Source organism: Phodopus roborovskii, unplaced genomic scaffold (assembly GCF_943737965.1).
Source record: "Phodopus roborovskii unplaced genomic scaffold, PHOROB, whole genome shotgun sequence".
NCBI lineage: Eukaryota > Metazoa > Chordata > Mammalia > Rodentia > Cricetidae > Phodopus > Phodopus roborovskii.
The window spans coordinates 4,489,686-4,508,362 of record NW_026126511.1 but is presented as its reverse complement, the minus strand read 5'-3'; the positions used below and the strand labels follow the sequence as shown (position 1 = coordinate 4,508,362).

Genomic DNA, 18,677 nt, shown 5'->3' with positions numbered 1-18,677 from the left:
ATTAGCTTGTTTTTAATAGAGAAAGCCATGAGTCCCTTCTCTTATAAAGCATGAATTTCTGTAATTTTAAATGCATGCTGTGAATAAGGACATATGAAGGAACTTAAAGCTGAAGAGATGCTGATGGTAGACCAGGGAGGATTTTCAAAGACCTTCTAGGACATTTGACAACATCAAACTAACTGGTTAAAAACAACAACAACAACATCTTAAGCAACCATAAAAAGAAATAATCTATTAAGCACATAAATTAAGTTTATTTTAAAACTTTACAAGTACTTTAAATAAAGTTTATAAAAAGTATGTCAATATATGAATGACATGGCCTAGTTTTAGCAGTTTCACAAATCCCCAGCAGGTGGCAGATTTCATCATATTTTATCTTCTGGAAACCAGTGCTAGAGTTCATCATGTGCAGAAACTGTAGGGAAAGAAAAGTTGAGTTTTTGAAATCTCAGAACATAAAATTAGCCTAAAATCTCATTAAGGAATGAGATACATAAAAAAGTCAAATTGACAGACTCATTAATTTATTCTCTATATGTTGTCATTCAGTGTGGGGCTAGCTCTATACATTTGGGTACCCATTCTATGCATTAATGTACACAAGTCTACGAGAACAAGAAACACACACACACACACACACACACATACACATATATAAACACACAAATAGCATTTTGTGAAATAAACATTAAAATACTATATAAACAAATATGACGTAGGATTAGGATTAAAACTTAATGTGCTTTAAAACTTAATGTGCTTTAAGATAAATGATATTAGACAGAGGTCTTTAAGAATACAGATATGCAGCCTGGGCTGGCTGAAGACACTCACACATCTCAGCACCACAAAAGAAACATAGAACATCCAAATTAACAAAACCAGAAACAAAAGGGAAACATAAAAATAGACACTGAGGAAATCCAGACATACATTTCAGGTCATGCTTTAAACACCCGTACTCCACAAAATTGGGAAATCTAAAAGAAATGGAAAATTTTCTGGATAGATACTGCTTACCAAAGTTAAATCAAGACCATATAAACAACTTAATTTGACTTATAAACCCTAAGGAAATAGAAGCAAATATTGAGCCTCCCAACAACAACAACAAAAGCATCAGGGGCAGATGATTTTAGTACAGAATTCTACCAGGCTTTCAAAGGAGAGATAATACCAACACTTCTAAAATCATTCCACAAAATGGAAGCGAAGAAATAGAAACATTGCCCAATTCATCTTATGAGGCCATAGTTTCCCTGATAACCAAACCACACAGACTCAACAAAAAGAGAATTACAGACCAATCTCCTGCATGAACATATGTGCAAACACACTCAACAAAATACTTGCAGACTGAACCCAAGTCCACATTAAAAAGATCATTCACTATGATCAAATAAGCTTCATCCCATAGATGCAGGGGTGGTTCACCATATAAAAACTGTCAGTGTAATCCACCATATAAACAAACTGAAAGAAGAAAACCACAGGTTCTGGGCTGGAGAGATGACTCAGCAGTTAAGAGCACTGGCTGCTCTTCCAGAGGTCCTGAGTTTAATTCCCAGCACCCACATGGGAGCTCACAGCCATCTATAATGAGATTTGATGCCCTCTTCTGGCCTGCGGGCATACATGCAGGCAGAACAGCCTGTACATAATAAATAGATCCTTTTTTTTTTAATGATGCCATATAAAGTAATTATATTTTCCATTTTCTGTCTAACTCAAATAGATGAACACACCAGGAAGAGCACAGACTGTTATCTGTTCGCAAACCAAACAGAATAATATTCATCAAAATCAAATATTATAAAATCCCACTGGCCAACAGAATTTGTAGGACTCTCAGCCTCTGCAAGAGTTTCCTACGTCCAATGCAGCACAGCCTCCATCCCTCTATAAACACCTGTCTTGGCACAGAGAGTTGAAGACGCAGGCCCATCCAACACGCTCCTTCATGACTAGAGTCTTGAAAGTCAAAGTGATTCATTTTACTATCCAGGCTGCAATTTGGAGCCAGAAGAGCCACTGCTGTAGGTGGCTGTCACTCATCACCACAGTCTAGCCCGGTTCTAAACACAAACACATCACATTACTGTACTCAATTCAGGGAGTATTATTGCAGTATCCATAGATATTTGTGTATGCCCATAGATATTTGTGTATGCGCAAAGCTTACAACTAAAAGGACTCTAAAGAAAACAGACGAATGGTTGTTACACAAGTTTTCACAAGTTATTTTGAAACTAAATAAATCTTAAAACACACACACACACACACAATCATGCCTTTAGATGCTGAAAAAGCCTTTAACAAAATCCAACACTGGATCATAAAAATATTTGAAGAGATTAGGGACATACCTAAACATAATAAGGGCAATTTACACCAAACCTATAACTAACATCAAATTAAATAGAGAAAAAGTCAAAGTAATTACACTAAAATCAGGAACAAAACAAGGCTGTCCTCTCTCCATACCTACTCAATATAGTACTTGAAATTCTATCTAGAGCAATAAGACATCTGAAGGTCAAGGGGATGCAAACTGGAAAGGAAGAAGTCAAAATCTAATCATTCACCAAAGATATGATAATATATATAAGTGACCTGAAAAATTCTACGAAGGAACTCAACTGATAAACCCCTTCAGCAAAGTATCTGGATACATGATCGACTGAAAAAATTTAATGGCCTTCCTATATACAAATGAGATACAGACTGAGAAAGAAATTAGGTAAACAACATCTTTCACAATAGCCACAAATACTATAAAACATCCTGTGGTAACTCTAACCATGCAAGTGAAAGCTTGCATGACAAAAACTTCAAGTCTTTGAAGAAAGAAATGCAAGAAGATATCAGAAGATGAAAAAATCTCCCATGCTCTTGGATATGTAGACTTAATACAGCAAAAATGGCCATCCTACCAAGTCAAATCTACAGATTAAACATAATCCCAACCAAAATCCCAACACGATTCTTTACAGACTTTGAAAGGATAACACTCAACTGCATATGAAAAACAAACAAACAAACAAACAAAAAAAACCAGGATAGCCAATATAATCCTGGCCAATTAAAGAACTTCTGGAGGTTATCACCATCCCTGACTTCAAGCTCTACTGTAGAGCTATAGTAATAAAAACCACATTATTAGTATAAAACAGCCATTTATCAATGGAATCAAATAAAAACTTGGACATAAATCCACACACATATGGACCTCTGATTTTTGATAAAGAAACCAGAAATACACAATGGAAAAAAGAAAGCATTTATAACAGATGGTGCTCGTCTAGCTGGGTGTTGGCATGTAGACGAATGCAAATACATTCCCATTTTCCCCTTGCACAAAACTCAAGCCCAAGTGGGTCAATGACCCCCAACATAAACCCAGTTACATTGGGCCTCATAGAAGAGAAGGGGGAATATATTGGCATAGGAGACAACTTCCTGAAGAAAACACCAAAATGGGACACCATGAAACTGAAAAGCGTCTGTCAGGCAAAGGATACTGTCAATAGGACAAAAGGGCAGCCTATGGGATGGAAACAATTTTCATTAATCCTACATGCAACCATCGAACATAAACAAAGAATTCAAGAAATTATGTATCAGCAGACCAAATAATTCAATTAAAACTGTGGTACAGATCTAAAAAGAGAATTCTCAATGTAGGAAACTCAAATGACCAAGTAATACTTAAAGAAATGTGCAACATCTTTAGCCATCAGGGAAATGAAAATCAAAACAGCTCTGAGATTCCATGTTACACCATTCAGAATGGCTGAAATAAAACAACACCACCAACAACAAAACCAAAACAATGCCAGCTCATGCTGGAGAGGATGTGGAGCAAGGGGAACACTCCTCCATTGCTGGTGGGAGTGCACACGTGTACAGACAGGATGGAAACCAGTATGGCAGTTCCTTAGAAAACTGGTAATCCATCTACCTCAAGACCCGGCATTACCATTCCTGGGCATATACCCAAAGGCGGTTCCGTCATACCCCAAGAGCGCTTGTTCAACTACGTTTATAACAGGTCTATTCCTAATAGCCAGCAATGGGAAATAACCTAGATGTCCCTCAACCAAAGAATGACACAGAAAATAAGGCACACTTACACATTGGAGTACTACTCAGCTGTTAAAAAAAAAAAGAAGAAAGAAAAAATTGATGTCATTTATGGCCCAGGCTGGCTGAAGACAGCCTCAGGCCTGCCTGGGTCCTCACAGCTCAGGTTGGTGGAAGACACCCATAGGCCAACAGCAGGAGCCATTATGATGAGCAAATACGGTGGAGAAATGGGAGAGAAAGGAGGGGGCTGGTTCATGCACTGTGGAAAGAGGCGGAACGAAGGCAAGGCCGCGAGGAACAGGCTGCTGAGGTGGCCGGTGATGTCCAGGCCTGAGTTGCAGCAGGGGGCCATGTCTGGGTCCATGGCCCTACTCAAGCCAGGGTCTGTGTGCATGGCTGCTGCTCCTGTTATCACCAAAGGCCATGCGGCTGCCTGGGGCCCGGACCCGGGCCACCACCCATGGCCATGTAGGTGTGGGGACCATGAGCTGCTGGGTCACACCTATCTCAGTGGTCTGGGCTGCCACCTGGGGCCTTGGTGACACCTGAGCCCAAGCTTCTGGCAAGGACCATTCTGGGTTTGTGGTCCTACTGCAGCCAGGGTCTATGTGTCGGCCAGATGGGCTGGGGCAAGGATGGCACAGGACTTGTGGGAGCAGCCAATCATGACTGGTCCAGCTTGAGACCCACACCACAGGAGGGAGCCCATGCCAGACACTGCCTGGATGGCCGGGACCCAGAGGCCGCATGGCCCAGAGACCCTCATAGACTGTTGTCTATGTGTGGCCCAATCATCGCCAGAGAGGCGATGGGAGCCAGAGGTGCAGCTGATGGGAGCAGATGCACAGGCCCACAGCCAGACATGGGTCAAAGTTCACATAACCAAAGATGGGAGAAAGGACTGTAGGAGCCAGAGGAACAGCGTGCACAGGAGCAACTCAGCAGGCCTCGTGGGGCTCAGCGACTGGAGCAGCAATCACGGAGCTTGCCCGGCTGAGCTGGGCCCTCTGCAGACAAGTTTCCTGTTTCCCTTGGGGTGTGTGGGGCTCCTAACAGTGGGAGAGGGAGCTGCCTCTATTTTTCCTATTCATAGGACTCTTCCTCCTACTGTGTTGCCTTGCCCAGCCTTGATATGGGGGTTTGTGTCGTTTTATTGAAAATTATTAGGCTGCGTTTGGTTGGTATTCCTGGGAGGCCAGCTTATTTTTGAAGGGGAATGGAGGAGGAGTGGATCGGGGAAAAGGAAGGAGGGAAAAGTGGGGAGGGCCTGCCTGGGGATGGACCGTAAGACAAGAAGACATAAAAATAAGAGTATTATAAGCAACCACACAGCAAACACTGGGTACCCCGGATGAAGTGAATAAAGTCTTAGGGAGACAAACACAGTGCTGAATGAATATATCCAGTGATAAAATTTCAAAGCAATGGCAACGTTTTACGCAAGATAAATGAAGAAAATCAAGTCCAACACATCAGCTCATGCCTGAAGACACTAAGAGCAGGAAGGAGGGCGTCTATGTTATAAACGGCAGTTCCCAAGGGAGGACGGAAGGGTTTCTTGTAAGCAAGCTATCAAACACATTTTAAAATTAATTTTGAGGGCTTTCACATTTGGGAAATGCAGTATAATCTTAGAGATAAAAGTTCCTCTATTTTTAACCTCTGTGTTTTAATAAAGACATGCTTCCTAAAATCATGTTATACTCTTCATTTATATAGAGATTGGAATTAAAGCTGTATTCTCTATCTTAATGTGCTTGAATGTTTCAGAAAAAGCCACTAAAACATGTAATGAGTGTGTACATTTTACTAAAAAATTTGTGAGCTTAGCCTATGTAAAATGAAACTCTTTAAAACAATTTAAATTTGATTATTTAACTTTATGTGTTCTGTGTTGCATTTGTGAGTGTGTGTGAATGTGTGAGTGTGTGAATGTGTGTGAGTGTGTATGTGTGCGTATATAGTGTGTGTGTGCACATGTGAGTGTGTACATGTGATTATGTGTGCCCGTGTGTGTATTTGTGTGTGTTTGTGTGTGTGAGTATGTGAGTCTGTTGTGTGTGTTTGTGTGTGTATGATGTGTGTGTGTGTCTATGTGTGTGTGTATGATGTGTGTGTGTCTATGTGTGTGTGTGTGAGTATGTGTGTATCTATGTGAGTGTGTGTGTTTGTGTGTATGTGCATGTGCACCATGCCTGGTGTTCATGGAAGCTCACATCCCCTGGAACTGGGGTTGGTTGTGGACCACATGTGGATGCTGGGGCTTGCACCGGGCCCTCTGTAAGAGCAGCAAGTGCACTGACTTGCTGAGCCGCCCTCTGTAAGAGCAGCAAGTGCACTGACTTGCTGAGCCTTCTCTCCAGCACCTAAAGTGGAATTCTTAATCAAATCATACACTTTCCTAATAGACTACTAAGTGTCCTGTAGTGACTCCAGGAAGTCTTTGACCTTTGACGCATCCTGACCTCATTAACACACGTGTCACACGCAGGCCCCTGACCTCATTAACACATGTGTCACATGCAGGCCCCTGACCTCATTAACGCAGCGTATGTCTCACATGCAGGTAATCACTTACTTGCATTTTTCTTATTTTCAAGATGATCTAATAATTTTCTTATCTCTGTATCATATTTGACCCATTCTGGGACAATCCTTGCAGCAGCTTCTAGTTTGGGTTCTTTTGTTTTGGGATTATTGCACTAAAAGTTCAAACAGAATGTGTGAGTAAAACAGGAAAAACAAAACAATCAAGCAAACAAACAAAAAAACCACATTTCAGGAGAAATAAGGGAAATACCCGAGACCTTCGGTATGTCTCTAGGGCTCACATGATGTGGTACAGTTACGGAAAACACACTTAGCCCCACTGTTCACTGGGTGAGTAGACCTGCCCTGCCCACTCCGTTCTAGTCAGCAACCTGTGAGACAATGGGCTAGACAACCCAGACTCACCTCCTGCTGAGCGGTCTCAGAACTGACAGCTCTACGGAATACATCGCATCGCTGTGTCCTCTTCTGCTCCAAAGGAGACTGACCGCACACAACAGGAGGTCTAAAACTGCTCAGACTATAAATGCGCACGAAACACCTCCAGATGTCCCTCTGGCTCTCGCCTGTTCTCGCCTCATGAAGACTGCCCGCCCTGCTTTACCCTGCAGTCTCTTTCAATGGAGATTGCAACAGCGGGGAGACCCAAGTCTGGATGCAGACACCACGGACACAATCATGTAGTCAGAGTATTACAGTTTCCAGACAGAGGAGATCAGGAGCTGGGCACTGCAGAGAGGGCGGGGAGCCCAGAGCAGCAGTTCTGAGAACGCCCTTGCAGGAGGCAGGGATGTCAGACTGGGCTCTGCCTCCCTGTTACCTCTCACCTTAGCCTGGGAGAGCCAAGTGAGGTGTGATGGAAACAGAGGAGGAAGGGGACACCTTGTGGCTGGGCCAGCCTGGCATAGCAGAACATGCCCCTCCCATGACTCAGCCCATTTCTGCCATGCTTTTAAAAGCATGCTGACTGACAGCTCAGTGGTATCCTGCATTTTCTAAGGTCTTTGCTCTCTCTTTACTAAGGTCCTGTGGTGGTTTGAATGACAATGGCCCCCATAGGCTCATACCCTTGAATACTTGGTTCTAGTCTATGGAACCATTTGTGAAAGATTAGAGGTGTGTCCCTGTTGGAGAAGGTGTATGACTGTAGGGGTGGGCTTTGAGGTCTCTTTTATTCAAGCTTCACTCAGTGTGACAGTGAGTCTACTTCCTGTTGCCTGCAGGAAGTAGGTCTCAGCTACTTCTCTAGCAACGTGTTTGCCTGCACACTGTCATGGCCCACCATGATGATAATGGACTGAACCTCTGAACTGTAAGGGAGCCACCACAATTAAACACTTTCTTTATAAGAGTTGCTGTGGTCATGGTGTCTCTTCATTGCAATAGAAACCCTAACTAAGACATGTATTTTGTGGAGGAAGTGTGTTACACTTTGGGACTTGGGGCTAGAAATGTGGTTGAACACTGTGAGTGGGACTTAATGGGCCATCCTGGTAGGTAGGATCTTGGAAGTCAGTAGCCCTGAGCGCCATGTGGACAGTATTAGCCACTTATCAGCTAGAGACCATCCTTGCGGTACTTTGGCACAGAATGCCGAAGCTTTCTGCTGTCTTAACCACTTGGTTGTCTCTTGAGACCATGTTCCTTACTTTTTAAGTGTTTCTGAGGGAGAGGTGATTTGTCTAAACACCCAAATTCATGTCCCCCATCCTTTCTCTGTGTGCAGCACTGCTATAGGAAACCCGTGACCTAAAACTGAAAGCTCTGCTCACACATGGATGTAGACCCATCACCACTCTTCCAGAAGGACTTCGGGTCAAGACGCACTGCACAGTCCTGTTTACCCTCCTCAATAGTAGACTGCTTAGTGGGGAGATAGCAGAAAAGCTTTCTTCTTCCTTTGGTTTTGATGGGTTTGCAACTCTGGCTTGGCAGCTGTGGTCTTTCAGAGTTTGAAAGGATCACTCCAAGCGTTCATGGTTTTTGAGCAACTGCTGAGAATTCACTTTTCTTCTGATGGGCTGGTCTTTACAACTGAGCTGCTGATTGCCTCTCACAGCTGTAGATCATAGAGTCTTAACTATAATTTACTATGGAGACATTCTCCTTTGGTCTTGTCTACTTGGCATCCTAAATGTCTCTTGAACTGGACAGAAAGCTCGACCTCATCTACTAATTGAATGAAAATGTTTTCTGTGTCATTAGCACAGAGCTTTCTCATCCTATGCTAATGGTTCACAGGTGTGTTCTCTTTTTCACAGCGTCCCTAGGTCCCACACATTCCATTTGTAGGTCCCACACATTCCATTTGCACTTTCTTTTGAATGTTGCCATGGGTTATCTATCTATCTATCTATCTATCTATCTATCTATCTATCTATCCTTTACAAATCAGCAAACCTGAGGGTACTCTTGGGGACCCCTGAACACAGCTTCTTACTTAATTTATAAGAGACTAAGCAAAAGAAGAAGTGTAGTTATAGCATGTGTGTGCCATGTAAAACCATGGATTTAAGTGTGAACTTTTTTTGGTATATGCTCATATACAAATGAGAACAGAGACGCTCACTCACCAGATCAATTGTTTTGGCTCTGTGTTTAGATTCATCGTCGCACCAGGTTTCACACCACAGCCAGTCTTGAGGAAGAGACTTAATGGCAACTTGGTAAATCATATTGTTGGGAAGATCCTACAGAAAACAAATTAGTATGCCAGAGATTGAAATCAGTTGTCACTTAGACTTTAACTATATCATAAAAATTCAGCAAAGTTGAGATGTCTCCATATGTTAAGCTCGGCATGCTTAATTTAACCTAAGAATTAGGGTCATGCTATGTATGAACTCATGACCTAGAGATACATCCAGAATCAGGGATGTGTGGGAGCATGTGCGAATGTCACCCCAGTGCCCTGCAGTGTGTGGCCTCACCTTCTCTACTCACCGGAATGCCATAGCCATGATTAGTGCTTGCCAGTACCTGTCCTTGTCACGTATGTTTGTTTTTCGAATTTTAAACCTGTTTATTTTTACTGATGAGTAAGTGCCTTGTCTCTGTGTATGTAAGTGTACTTCAGGTGTCCGTGTGCCTGCTGAGGCTGGAAGAGACAACTGGACACACAGACAGCTGTGAGCCACTGCTGTCGGTGCTGGGAGCCTAACCCAGGCTCTCTGGACAGTTTGCTTTGTCTGCTGTGGTTTTAGGTCTTAGGAGAGTGTGTGGCACTTGCAGGGTACATGAGGCACGCCAGCTAAGTGAGTCTGAGTGGGTTTAGGAGACAGAAATGGTGAGGGGTGTGAGCTGCACCGTCTTTCACATCTGCTTATATTATCCCAACTGTTTTGGGAAAGAATGAATAGTTTAAAGGGATGTGAGGGAAGAGGTGCCTCTCAGTGTCTTCAGGGAGCACAGGACAGAGCGTTTTCTTGAAGATCAGCAGAGATGATGGGAGAGGGAGGCGGGTCTGTGAAAGAGCCATGCCAAGAAGAAACAAGAAGGGAAGAGGGTGGCCAAATGAGGCGGGCGGTTTGCATGTGAGAGTGAGAACGCTGTTAGAGCAATAAATATCGAGCTTGAAATTTAAACATATGCATAGGCTGAAAAAGCAGCTGTAAAGAAACAATGTTATGTGTATGGAGGATATTGAAAGAGTTTATTCATACAGGTACATTTACTCGTTAGAATTTGTCATTGCACTCACCTGATCTAGGTTTGAAAGACTATTCGGATCTTGGCTAAGAGCTTGGTACCGGCCCCGAAGCCTATCACCTGCTGAAATCCTCCGGAACTTCTTGAGATCTACCACATACAAGGCACTGGAAAAAGGAACAGTCCTTAGTCATCTGTGGTGCATGTGTGGCTTTCCCCCATGACTGTGTGTAGCAATGGTAATCTCTGTAGAGGCTGGTTTGTTCCCTGTGACTGTGAATAGCGATGGTACTCTCTGTAGAGGCTGGTTTGTTCCCTGTGACTGTGAATAGCGATGGTACTCTCTGTAGAGGCTGGTTTGTTCCCTGTGACTGTGAATAGCGATGGTAATCTCTGTAGAGGCTGGTTTGTTCCCTGTGACTGTGAATAGCAATGGTACTCTCTGTAGAGGCTGCTGTGATGGTTAGTTTTGTTGTCATATGAACACATGCTAGAGTCCTTTGGGAAGAGGGAACCAGTTAAGAAAATGATTGCCTCCATCAGATTAGCCTGTAGACAAGCCTGTGGGACATTTTCATGACTAATGATTGATGGAGAAGAGCCCAGCCCCCGGGGGTGGTGTGAACCCTGGGCAGGCGGTTTTGGGCTGTATAAGAAATCAGCAGCTGCACAGAGCAAACTGGAATCAATGCTTTCCCTCTGCTCTCTGCTTCATTCTTGTCTCTGGGTTCCGGCCTTGCGTTCCCGCCCAGACTTCCCATTAAGATGGTCTGTAAGCACCAGAATGCAACAGATCCTTTTCTCCTCAGGAAACTTTCGGTCACAGTGTTTATTGTAACAGAAAGCAAAGTAGGACAGACATCAGCACCTAACACATATTTCTCCCATAAATGGAGTCCAGTGTTCTGGTATTTCCAAAGAGTTTGAGTTTTGCTCTAACTATGGCAGGACATATATACTTCAGGCCATCTTAAACATTTGCAAGTTTTCGTGAAACTCATAGCCCTACAGACCGGTAACTGTTAGGAGTCGGTGTCTGCACTTTGTTATTGACTAACAAAACTCCCATCTTACGGCAGATAGTGCATGGTCCTGAAGGTCCTGAACTGTGTCATTCGGTCTTAACTCCTGGTTCACCCAAGGGCTGGAAAAGGAAACTGAGACAGTTTCCATGGCTACAAAACAGGATACCGACCCTGTGAAAACTCTACCAGCTCATGCCTTAAAGCTCATCACAGCAGGGACCTCCACAGACAGTGAACGAATACCACAGTCAGTCTTACCTAATATGGTATTTCCTCTTCACAAGATGTGATGCCCAGTACCCCGTTTTCCAGAACCGGTAACCGTCCATGTCAGTGCGGCTGTCACAGAATGGAGTATATCCGTAAGGAGCTCCGCCCAGATCAAAATCTCGAAGTTCTTTTAGGTCATGTCTCACAATCTAAGTAATGAAAACAGTGTCTCTGTACAGTGCACATTGTAAAATATCACAAGCTCTTTCAACGTAAATTGCAAGTTGCTACTTTACTGCACATGTATGTAGAAAGGTGCGTCTCCTCATACCATTGTCATACAACATGACTTTACTAAATGCTCATTTTTTCTTGTTCTCAGAGGCCTACACAATTGTGGCCTTTTCAATGAAATACCTAGTTATGTCGCTTATATAAGCAAACTAGTTTGTGTAACACACATTTTGGGAAGGAATTAACTATCACAAAAGCATATAACTCTTAGTTCCTGAACATATTAATTAATATTGGAAAAATATTAATTAGAATCATAAAGTCTTTAAAAGATAATAAATTTATTTTATATGTATGAGTGCTCCATTGATGGGGGAAATGTCCTCCTGTATGCATGCTTCTCTTACTGGTTGATGAATAAAACTCTGATTGTCCAGTAGCCAGGCAGGAAGTATGGGCGGGGCTATGAGATGGGGAGAGGGAGAGGATGGAGAGAGGAGTCACCAGAGAGATGCCATGTAGCTACCAGGAAGACAGGTCATGCTGGGCATTTCCTCATAAGATAAGGCCATGTGGAAATGCATAGATTAATAGTTATGGGTTAATAATTAAGGGAGAGCTAGCCAGTGAGAAGCCTGAGTGAAGGACCAAACAGTTTATAACTGATGTAAGTCTCTGTGTGTTTATTTGGGGCTGACCAGCTATGGGACCAGGTGGACAGAATCTCCGTCCACGCTCCATCTCTATGTATGATGCCTGTACACCAGAAGAGCTCATCAGATCCTATTACAGATGGTAACGAGCCATCATGTGTTTGCTGGGAATTGAACTCAAGTCCTCTTGAAGAGCAATCAGTGCTCTTAACCACTGAGCCATCTCTTCAGCCCCAAGAAAAAGTCTTGACTTGAAAAGTAGCTTAAGAGTCAGGTATGGTGGCTCACACCTTAACCCAGCACTCGGGAGGCAGAGGCAGGTGGGTCTTTATGTGTTTGAGGCCAGCCTGGTCCACAGAGCGAGTTCCAGGACAACCAGGGCTGTTATACAAAGAAACTCTGTCTCAAACAGTCAAAAAGTAGCTTAACTGACAATGCGAATATGCTTTAACTTCCCTTTTTCTTTCTTTTTAAAAAGAAAGGAGTGTGATGATTGTTACATCTGTGGAACACGTGTGTGCACTATCTGTAGAGGCCAGGAGGGGACACTGGATCCCCTGAGTCAACCTGTAAGAGCTAGGAATAAACCTCAGACAGTGGAACCAGGATGTATCCCTGGTGCACAAAAGGACCTTGCAGGCACATCCCCCATGGAGGGAAACTCTCTTAAACCTAGAGGCAGGAGACAGGGCCTAGTCCCTACTCCAAATGACTTGTCAGATTTTCATAATCCCTCCTGGAAGGCATCACCTGTGCAGTGGGGGGGGATGGGATGGGAGGGGTGGAGGGCATGGAAGGGAGGGAGGGAGAGAGGGAGGGAAGGAGGGAGGGAAGGAGGGAGGGAGGGAAGGAGAGGGAACTGGGATCGATATGTAAAATAAGAAAAAAATATAAAAAGAAAAAAGTGTGTGAGCGCATGTGTGTATGCATGCATGTTCATGTTTGTGCGTGTGTGCTCATGTGTGTGCAAGCATGCATGTGTGTGCATGTGTTTATACATACAGTTGGATATACATGCCTTGGCCTGAGTGTGTGTTTGTGTGCGTTCATGCATGCATGCATGCGTGTGTGCATACCTTTGGGCACACACGCCTCGGCCTGAGCAGGGGCGAGCTCAGAGGACAGCTTTGTAGGTTTCCCCTCCTTGCTCTTTTCCATGGCTTCCGGGAATTATCAGGTCATGTTCGCCTCGAGCGTGGCAAGAGCCTTTTCTCTGGCCCAAGAAATGATCTCGCTGTCTGTTTTTGGCAGTGCTTACTTATCAGTACACTTGATTTTCCTGCTTTAGGGTTTTCTTATGATAGCTGGAATTAACTTGGAACAAAACCGTAGCACAGGAGAGGAAGTCAGTTCTTCCTTCCCTTCTCGTGTGCCTCAGGCTGGCTTTGAACCCCTTGCTCTCCCGCCCCTGTCTTTCAAGTGCTGTACTTAGAAACAAATGTCACCACACTCAGTGAGTGTAAGCAAATTCTAATGCAGAACTTGAAAAGGACCTTTTGTCCTCAATATGTAAGTAAATTCTTACATGCATAGTTTATATACATTTATACTTAGTATTGGTACTACTTGAAATTCTGTAATTTTTCAAATATATTTTCATGACTGGTGATTATAAGGATACTGAAATAAGTAAAGGAAAATGCCATAACATTTGTATGTAACAATTTTGAAGTTGAGGTGGCCTTTAGTTTTTTCTAGCTAAATGTAGAGCCTGTAAGTGTTAAACCAAGCTGTTGAGGGCTCAACAAAGAGAGAAGGGTTGTGTGCAACCACAAATATTTCCAACAAGAAGAAACAGCCAGTTAAAAAGAAACCCAGATCATATCCACACACATTCATGTAACTATTTTTACAATGACTAATCCAGGCATGTCTTATTTTGACCTGCCCCCCCCCCAAAAAAAAAAACCAACAATAACCACAAAAACCAGCTATGTCATTAGAATCTGTCAAGCTCAGCACACTTTTACCTCTGGCCATGCTCTGTCAGATTTGCGTTTAAACTTAAGGTCATCATGAATACATTACTATCATGTCTTGTCTGTTTATGAAGTAGCAATGATAACAAGTGGACGATGTAAATCCTCATGTTCATATTCAGTTAGAGGGAGAACATACTTTGTTATTAAAAATAATTATTATTACCTGGTCAGCATCAACAAATATGATTTTGTCCACTGCTAGTGGAAAAAGGACATCCAGGAAAAGAATTTTGTAACCCCAGATGATTCGTTGCTTCTCAGTCTGTTGATGGAGCCAACGGGGCCACTTATATTGGACGAGTTCATATTGGAATCCATACTCCTGAGCCATGTGAGGAATTACCTCCTAAACACACAAACCGAATCAACAATACACGAGATGGCGTTTACTATGAGATTATTATAAGCGAATTGGAAATGCCTAAGTACCACCTTAGCACCCTCGCGTGCCGCTGTCCGAGAGCATCTCCAGTCTCAGCCTGCAGCCCCTTAGCACTACTTGGAGGTGGCAGAACCTCCAGGAGACAGGTCACGGGGGGGGGGTGAAGGTACCCTCAAAGGGGCACTGGGACCCTAGCTTCTCTTCTTTTCCTTTGTTTTCCAAAACAAGACGAGGAGAACTGGCTTCCTCTGCGATGTGCTCACACTGGGACACACTGTCACCACAACTGGTGTCAAAGCTGGGACCAAACCACGGGACACTTCCAAAACCATGCGTGCAGACATCATCTCACCGGAGAGGAACTGAAGTGCTCACTATCACGGAGGTGTAAGTACACGCAACTATATAAAATACATGTACGTATGAATTTGCATGCTTACTGACTAAGCACCTATAAACAACAGCCCCTAACCACAGTTATGGATATGTCTACATACACGGACTAGTGAGGAAGATCAAAGCTGCAGCGTGGGGAAGCACAAAGTGGCATGCAATTGACAAACGGCATCTGCAGGAGTTTCATGTTTGACACTGATGGCCATTCAAGTAACTTTAAACAGATCTGAGTGTCAGTCTGATAGCTGATTTAGCATCTTCGTGTAGAGTTAGAAATAGAGTCATGGGTCCCTTGACAACATGGTTATTTTCTAAGTTATGCACAACTGAATCATGACTAAATGGTTTCCTCAGTGTGTACACATCCTCGAATGACAGAAATGACCTAACACAGAGGCATGGGGGAGCAGGAAGATTGAGTCAGGGAAAGAATAGAGGGGAACAAGAAGAGAGACACCATAATGGAGGGAGACATTTTAGGTTTAGAGAGAAATCTGGCACTAGGGAAATGCCCAGAGATCTACAAGTTGACCCCAACTAAGAATCTGAGCAATACTGGAGAGGCTCCCTTAAATGCTCTTCCTCGATAATGAGACTGATGACTCCTTTACATGCCATCCTAGAGCCTTCATCCAGTGTTGATGGAAGCAGAAGCAGACACCCACAGCTCAACACTGAGCCAAACTCCTGGAATCCAGTTACAGACATGGAAGAGTGATGAGCAAAGGGGCCAAGACCAGGCTGGAAAAACCCACAGAAACTGCTGACCTGAACAAGGGGAGCTCATGCACCCCAGACTGATGGCTGGTAAACCAGCATAGGACTGACCCAGACCCCCTAAATGTGGGTGTTAGTTGGGAGGACTGGGCAGTCTATGGGGCCTCTGGTAGTGGATCAGTATTTATCCCTAGTATATGAACGGACTTTGGGAGCCCATTCCACACAGAGGAATAGTCCCTTAGCCTAGACACATGGGGGAGGGCCTAGGCCCTGCTCCAAATGATGTGACAGACTTTGAAGACTAAAGACTCCCCATGGAAGACCTCACCCTCCTTGGGGAGCAGAAAGAGGATGGGATAGGGGGTTGGGGAGGGCAGGGGAGGAGGGGAGGGAGAGGGAACTGGGAATGACATGTAAAACAAGCTTGTTTCAAATTTAAATTAAAAATTATAAAAGAAGATTTTGTCTATCATTATACGTTCATTTTCATTTATATTTTCTATTGCCAAATGCACACAGGAATGCTGATGGTGAGAGACAGGCCGTTCCTCAAGCATAGTGGGGCTGGCCTGAGGTAGGGCTGCTGGGGTTTCAACCTCAGGTGTTCATAATCAGCGTCCCTGACTAGGGGAGGAAGGCCGGGGCTGCACACGAGCCTGGAGCAGGAACTCTGAACTTTAAGGCAAGTTCATATTTTCTTGATATTACTAATGCTTAAATATTTATGAAAATGTGACAGAATCAAATTATCTTAATTGAAAAATTTACATATTTTCATCAAATTTAAATTATAAAAAGCTATTAATCATTCTGGTTTTGAGTTGACTTAAGGGTTTACCCTTTTGTTCTCTTTTCTTTAAATTCCTCTTTAAAAAAATTACACAGAATTTTTATAAACTGGTTAAGAATAGTGAATATTTTTAAATCCAAACTTGTAATTTGGACAAGTATACGGTTTAAGAGGCTGACTTTGTAAAAGGACTGTTTTAAGAGCTTACAATGACAACGAAGAGGTTAGTACCAAACTTCAGCCACACTGTAAACTAGCATCGTGCTTACTTTAAATGTTGGCGAAAGATAGTTCTTCAGAAACCAGAACTTCACCGGTGTTTTGGTGTGCCGCAGGACAGAAAGCATCATGGTCCTATGTGAAAGGGCGTGGAACCAAACACCAGATGAAATGTACAGGGTGTGGAAATGCTATCGACAGCTAGCGTGAAGCGGTCTCTGTTACTAACAAGTGTCTGGCTCTGGTCCTGTGGCCGGGTGGTACCCACAAAGAGGACCGCCCTGAGCACCCGAACTCCTCCACAGGACAGGACGGCTCTTGTCTGGGCGTCTCGGGGAAGCAGATGCAGGCCATCTGAAAGGACTCTTTAATGCGCCAGCGCAGTAACGAAAATAGTCTGAGGCGTTCCCTGTGATTCGTCCTCAAACTCTTACAAACAGCCTTTGGGTCCTGAGTCCCACCTCCCTCCCCACTGACTTCCTCTCTGAGCACGATACTCCTTCACGAGGAAGGAAACATTAACTACACACATTTCACCCTTATTCATCATCTTGTTACATACAACGTGTTTTCTGAATGAAACCAAACTAATGAAATTTAAATGTATTTAAAAATTACGCATAAAAAGTAAGATGCACAGTAGTGTATACCTTGTTAATACTTAGGCAAAAGGAACTCACATTAGCAATACATTTGCTCTCTTACACTCCTTGGCGGGGAATACAAATAATCTATTGGATCTGGTGTGGGAGAAAGCGAAGAGTCAAGGAAGCTTTTTCCGTTTTTGTAGATCACTCTTCCAATCTGTTGAACCCTGCATTGTGTAAGTATATAACTTCCTGAAAATACCAGAAAATACTCACCGTAGAAAACGTTCGTACAAATGGCCAGAAGCGACTGAAAAGATGTTTAGGACGTCATTCTCCTTTTCGTCATCTTTATGGAGACTTTTTGCGAAGCTTGTAATAAAAGCACAGGACAGTGGGTTCTTAGTCTATATTGTAACTGTGTACATCAAAATAATATGTACAAATACCAACTGTTATAGTAAATGAATATTTATCGTGACATTATGAGCTATTTAAAATTAAATGTGATGGTACTGTTTGAGGCTATAGACTTTTGTTTGGACATGGAACATAATTAAAATTTCTCCATATTAACGTGGCAATAACCTTGAGTTTGTGAACTGCAAGAGTTCTTCTGAGAACCACGTGTGACTTGTGGCCTACTGTGTTCTCATCTGGTCTATGGGAACTTACACAGACCGGTAGTGAGGAAAGAAACAGCATCTCTTGAGCCAGAGTGTTAGTGACGGAACACGGGCTGCTCGGGTCAGTGCCAGTGCCCGTGTTTATGACTCCCACTTTAGTGCTCTTATGGGGACCCTGGGTGTGTGAACAACTGGGCCTTCTCCTGGACTCTTTTCCATTTGGTTGGTTATTCTGTTGAATTCCTATGTGCTTTAGTTTTGCAATTCTCTGAGTTGCTGCATGGATAGTACTACGAAAGTTCCATAGCTGATCCGCCCAGGCCCGGCCACCACAGATTTCCCAGACTGAACTGAGCCCTGTGTCTGCCCACATTGGGTAATACGCTGTTCCCCGTGAAGCCTGGGACACGCCTGTCCCACGTGGGCCTCACAGAGCGAAAGGGAGGAAGAACTGTTCCCCTAAATCACAAACTCATATCTGGCAGGGGAAGGGAGAACGGACAGCAAACACAAACACACTTGTTTGCTGGAGACCCGCTTTACAGGTGTGGATATAGTCTAGC

The 18,677-nt window shown here is 43.5% G+C and overlaps 1 protein-coding gene across 1 annotated transcript in view; it reads right to left on the bottom strand.

Moving 5' to 3' along the window:
• Positions 1 to 330: 330 nt before the first annotated feature.
• Positions 331 to 18,677, bottom strand: part of Uggt2 (UDP-glucose glycoprotein glucosyltransferase 2) — an 88,487-nt gene continuing 70,140 nt past the window's right edge. The window contains exons 32-39 of the mRNA XM_051195220.1: positions 17,765 to 17,860; positions 16,952 to 17,036; positions 14,558 to 14,740; positions 11,574 to 11,734; positions 10,343 to 10,457; positions 9,216 to 9,332; positions 6,671 to 6,794; positions 331 to 421 (exon numbers count right to left, since the gene is read on the bottom strand). Of these exons, the coding sequence (XP_051051177.1) occupies positions 399 to 421; positions 6,671 to 6,794; positions 9,216 to 9,332; positions 10,343 to 10,457; positions 11,574 to 11,734; positions 14,558 to 14,740; positions 16,952 to 17,036; positions 17,765 to 17,860 (904 nt within the window). The 3' untranslated portion in view covers positions 331 to 398. The remainder of the gene's footprint in view (positions 422 to 6,670; positions 6,795 to 9,215; positions 9,333 to 10,342; positions 10,458 to 11,573; positions 11,735 to 14,557; positions 14,741 to 16,951; positions 17,037 to 17,764; positions 17,861 to 18,677) is intronic.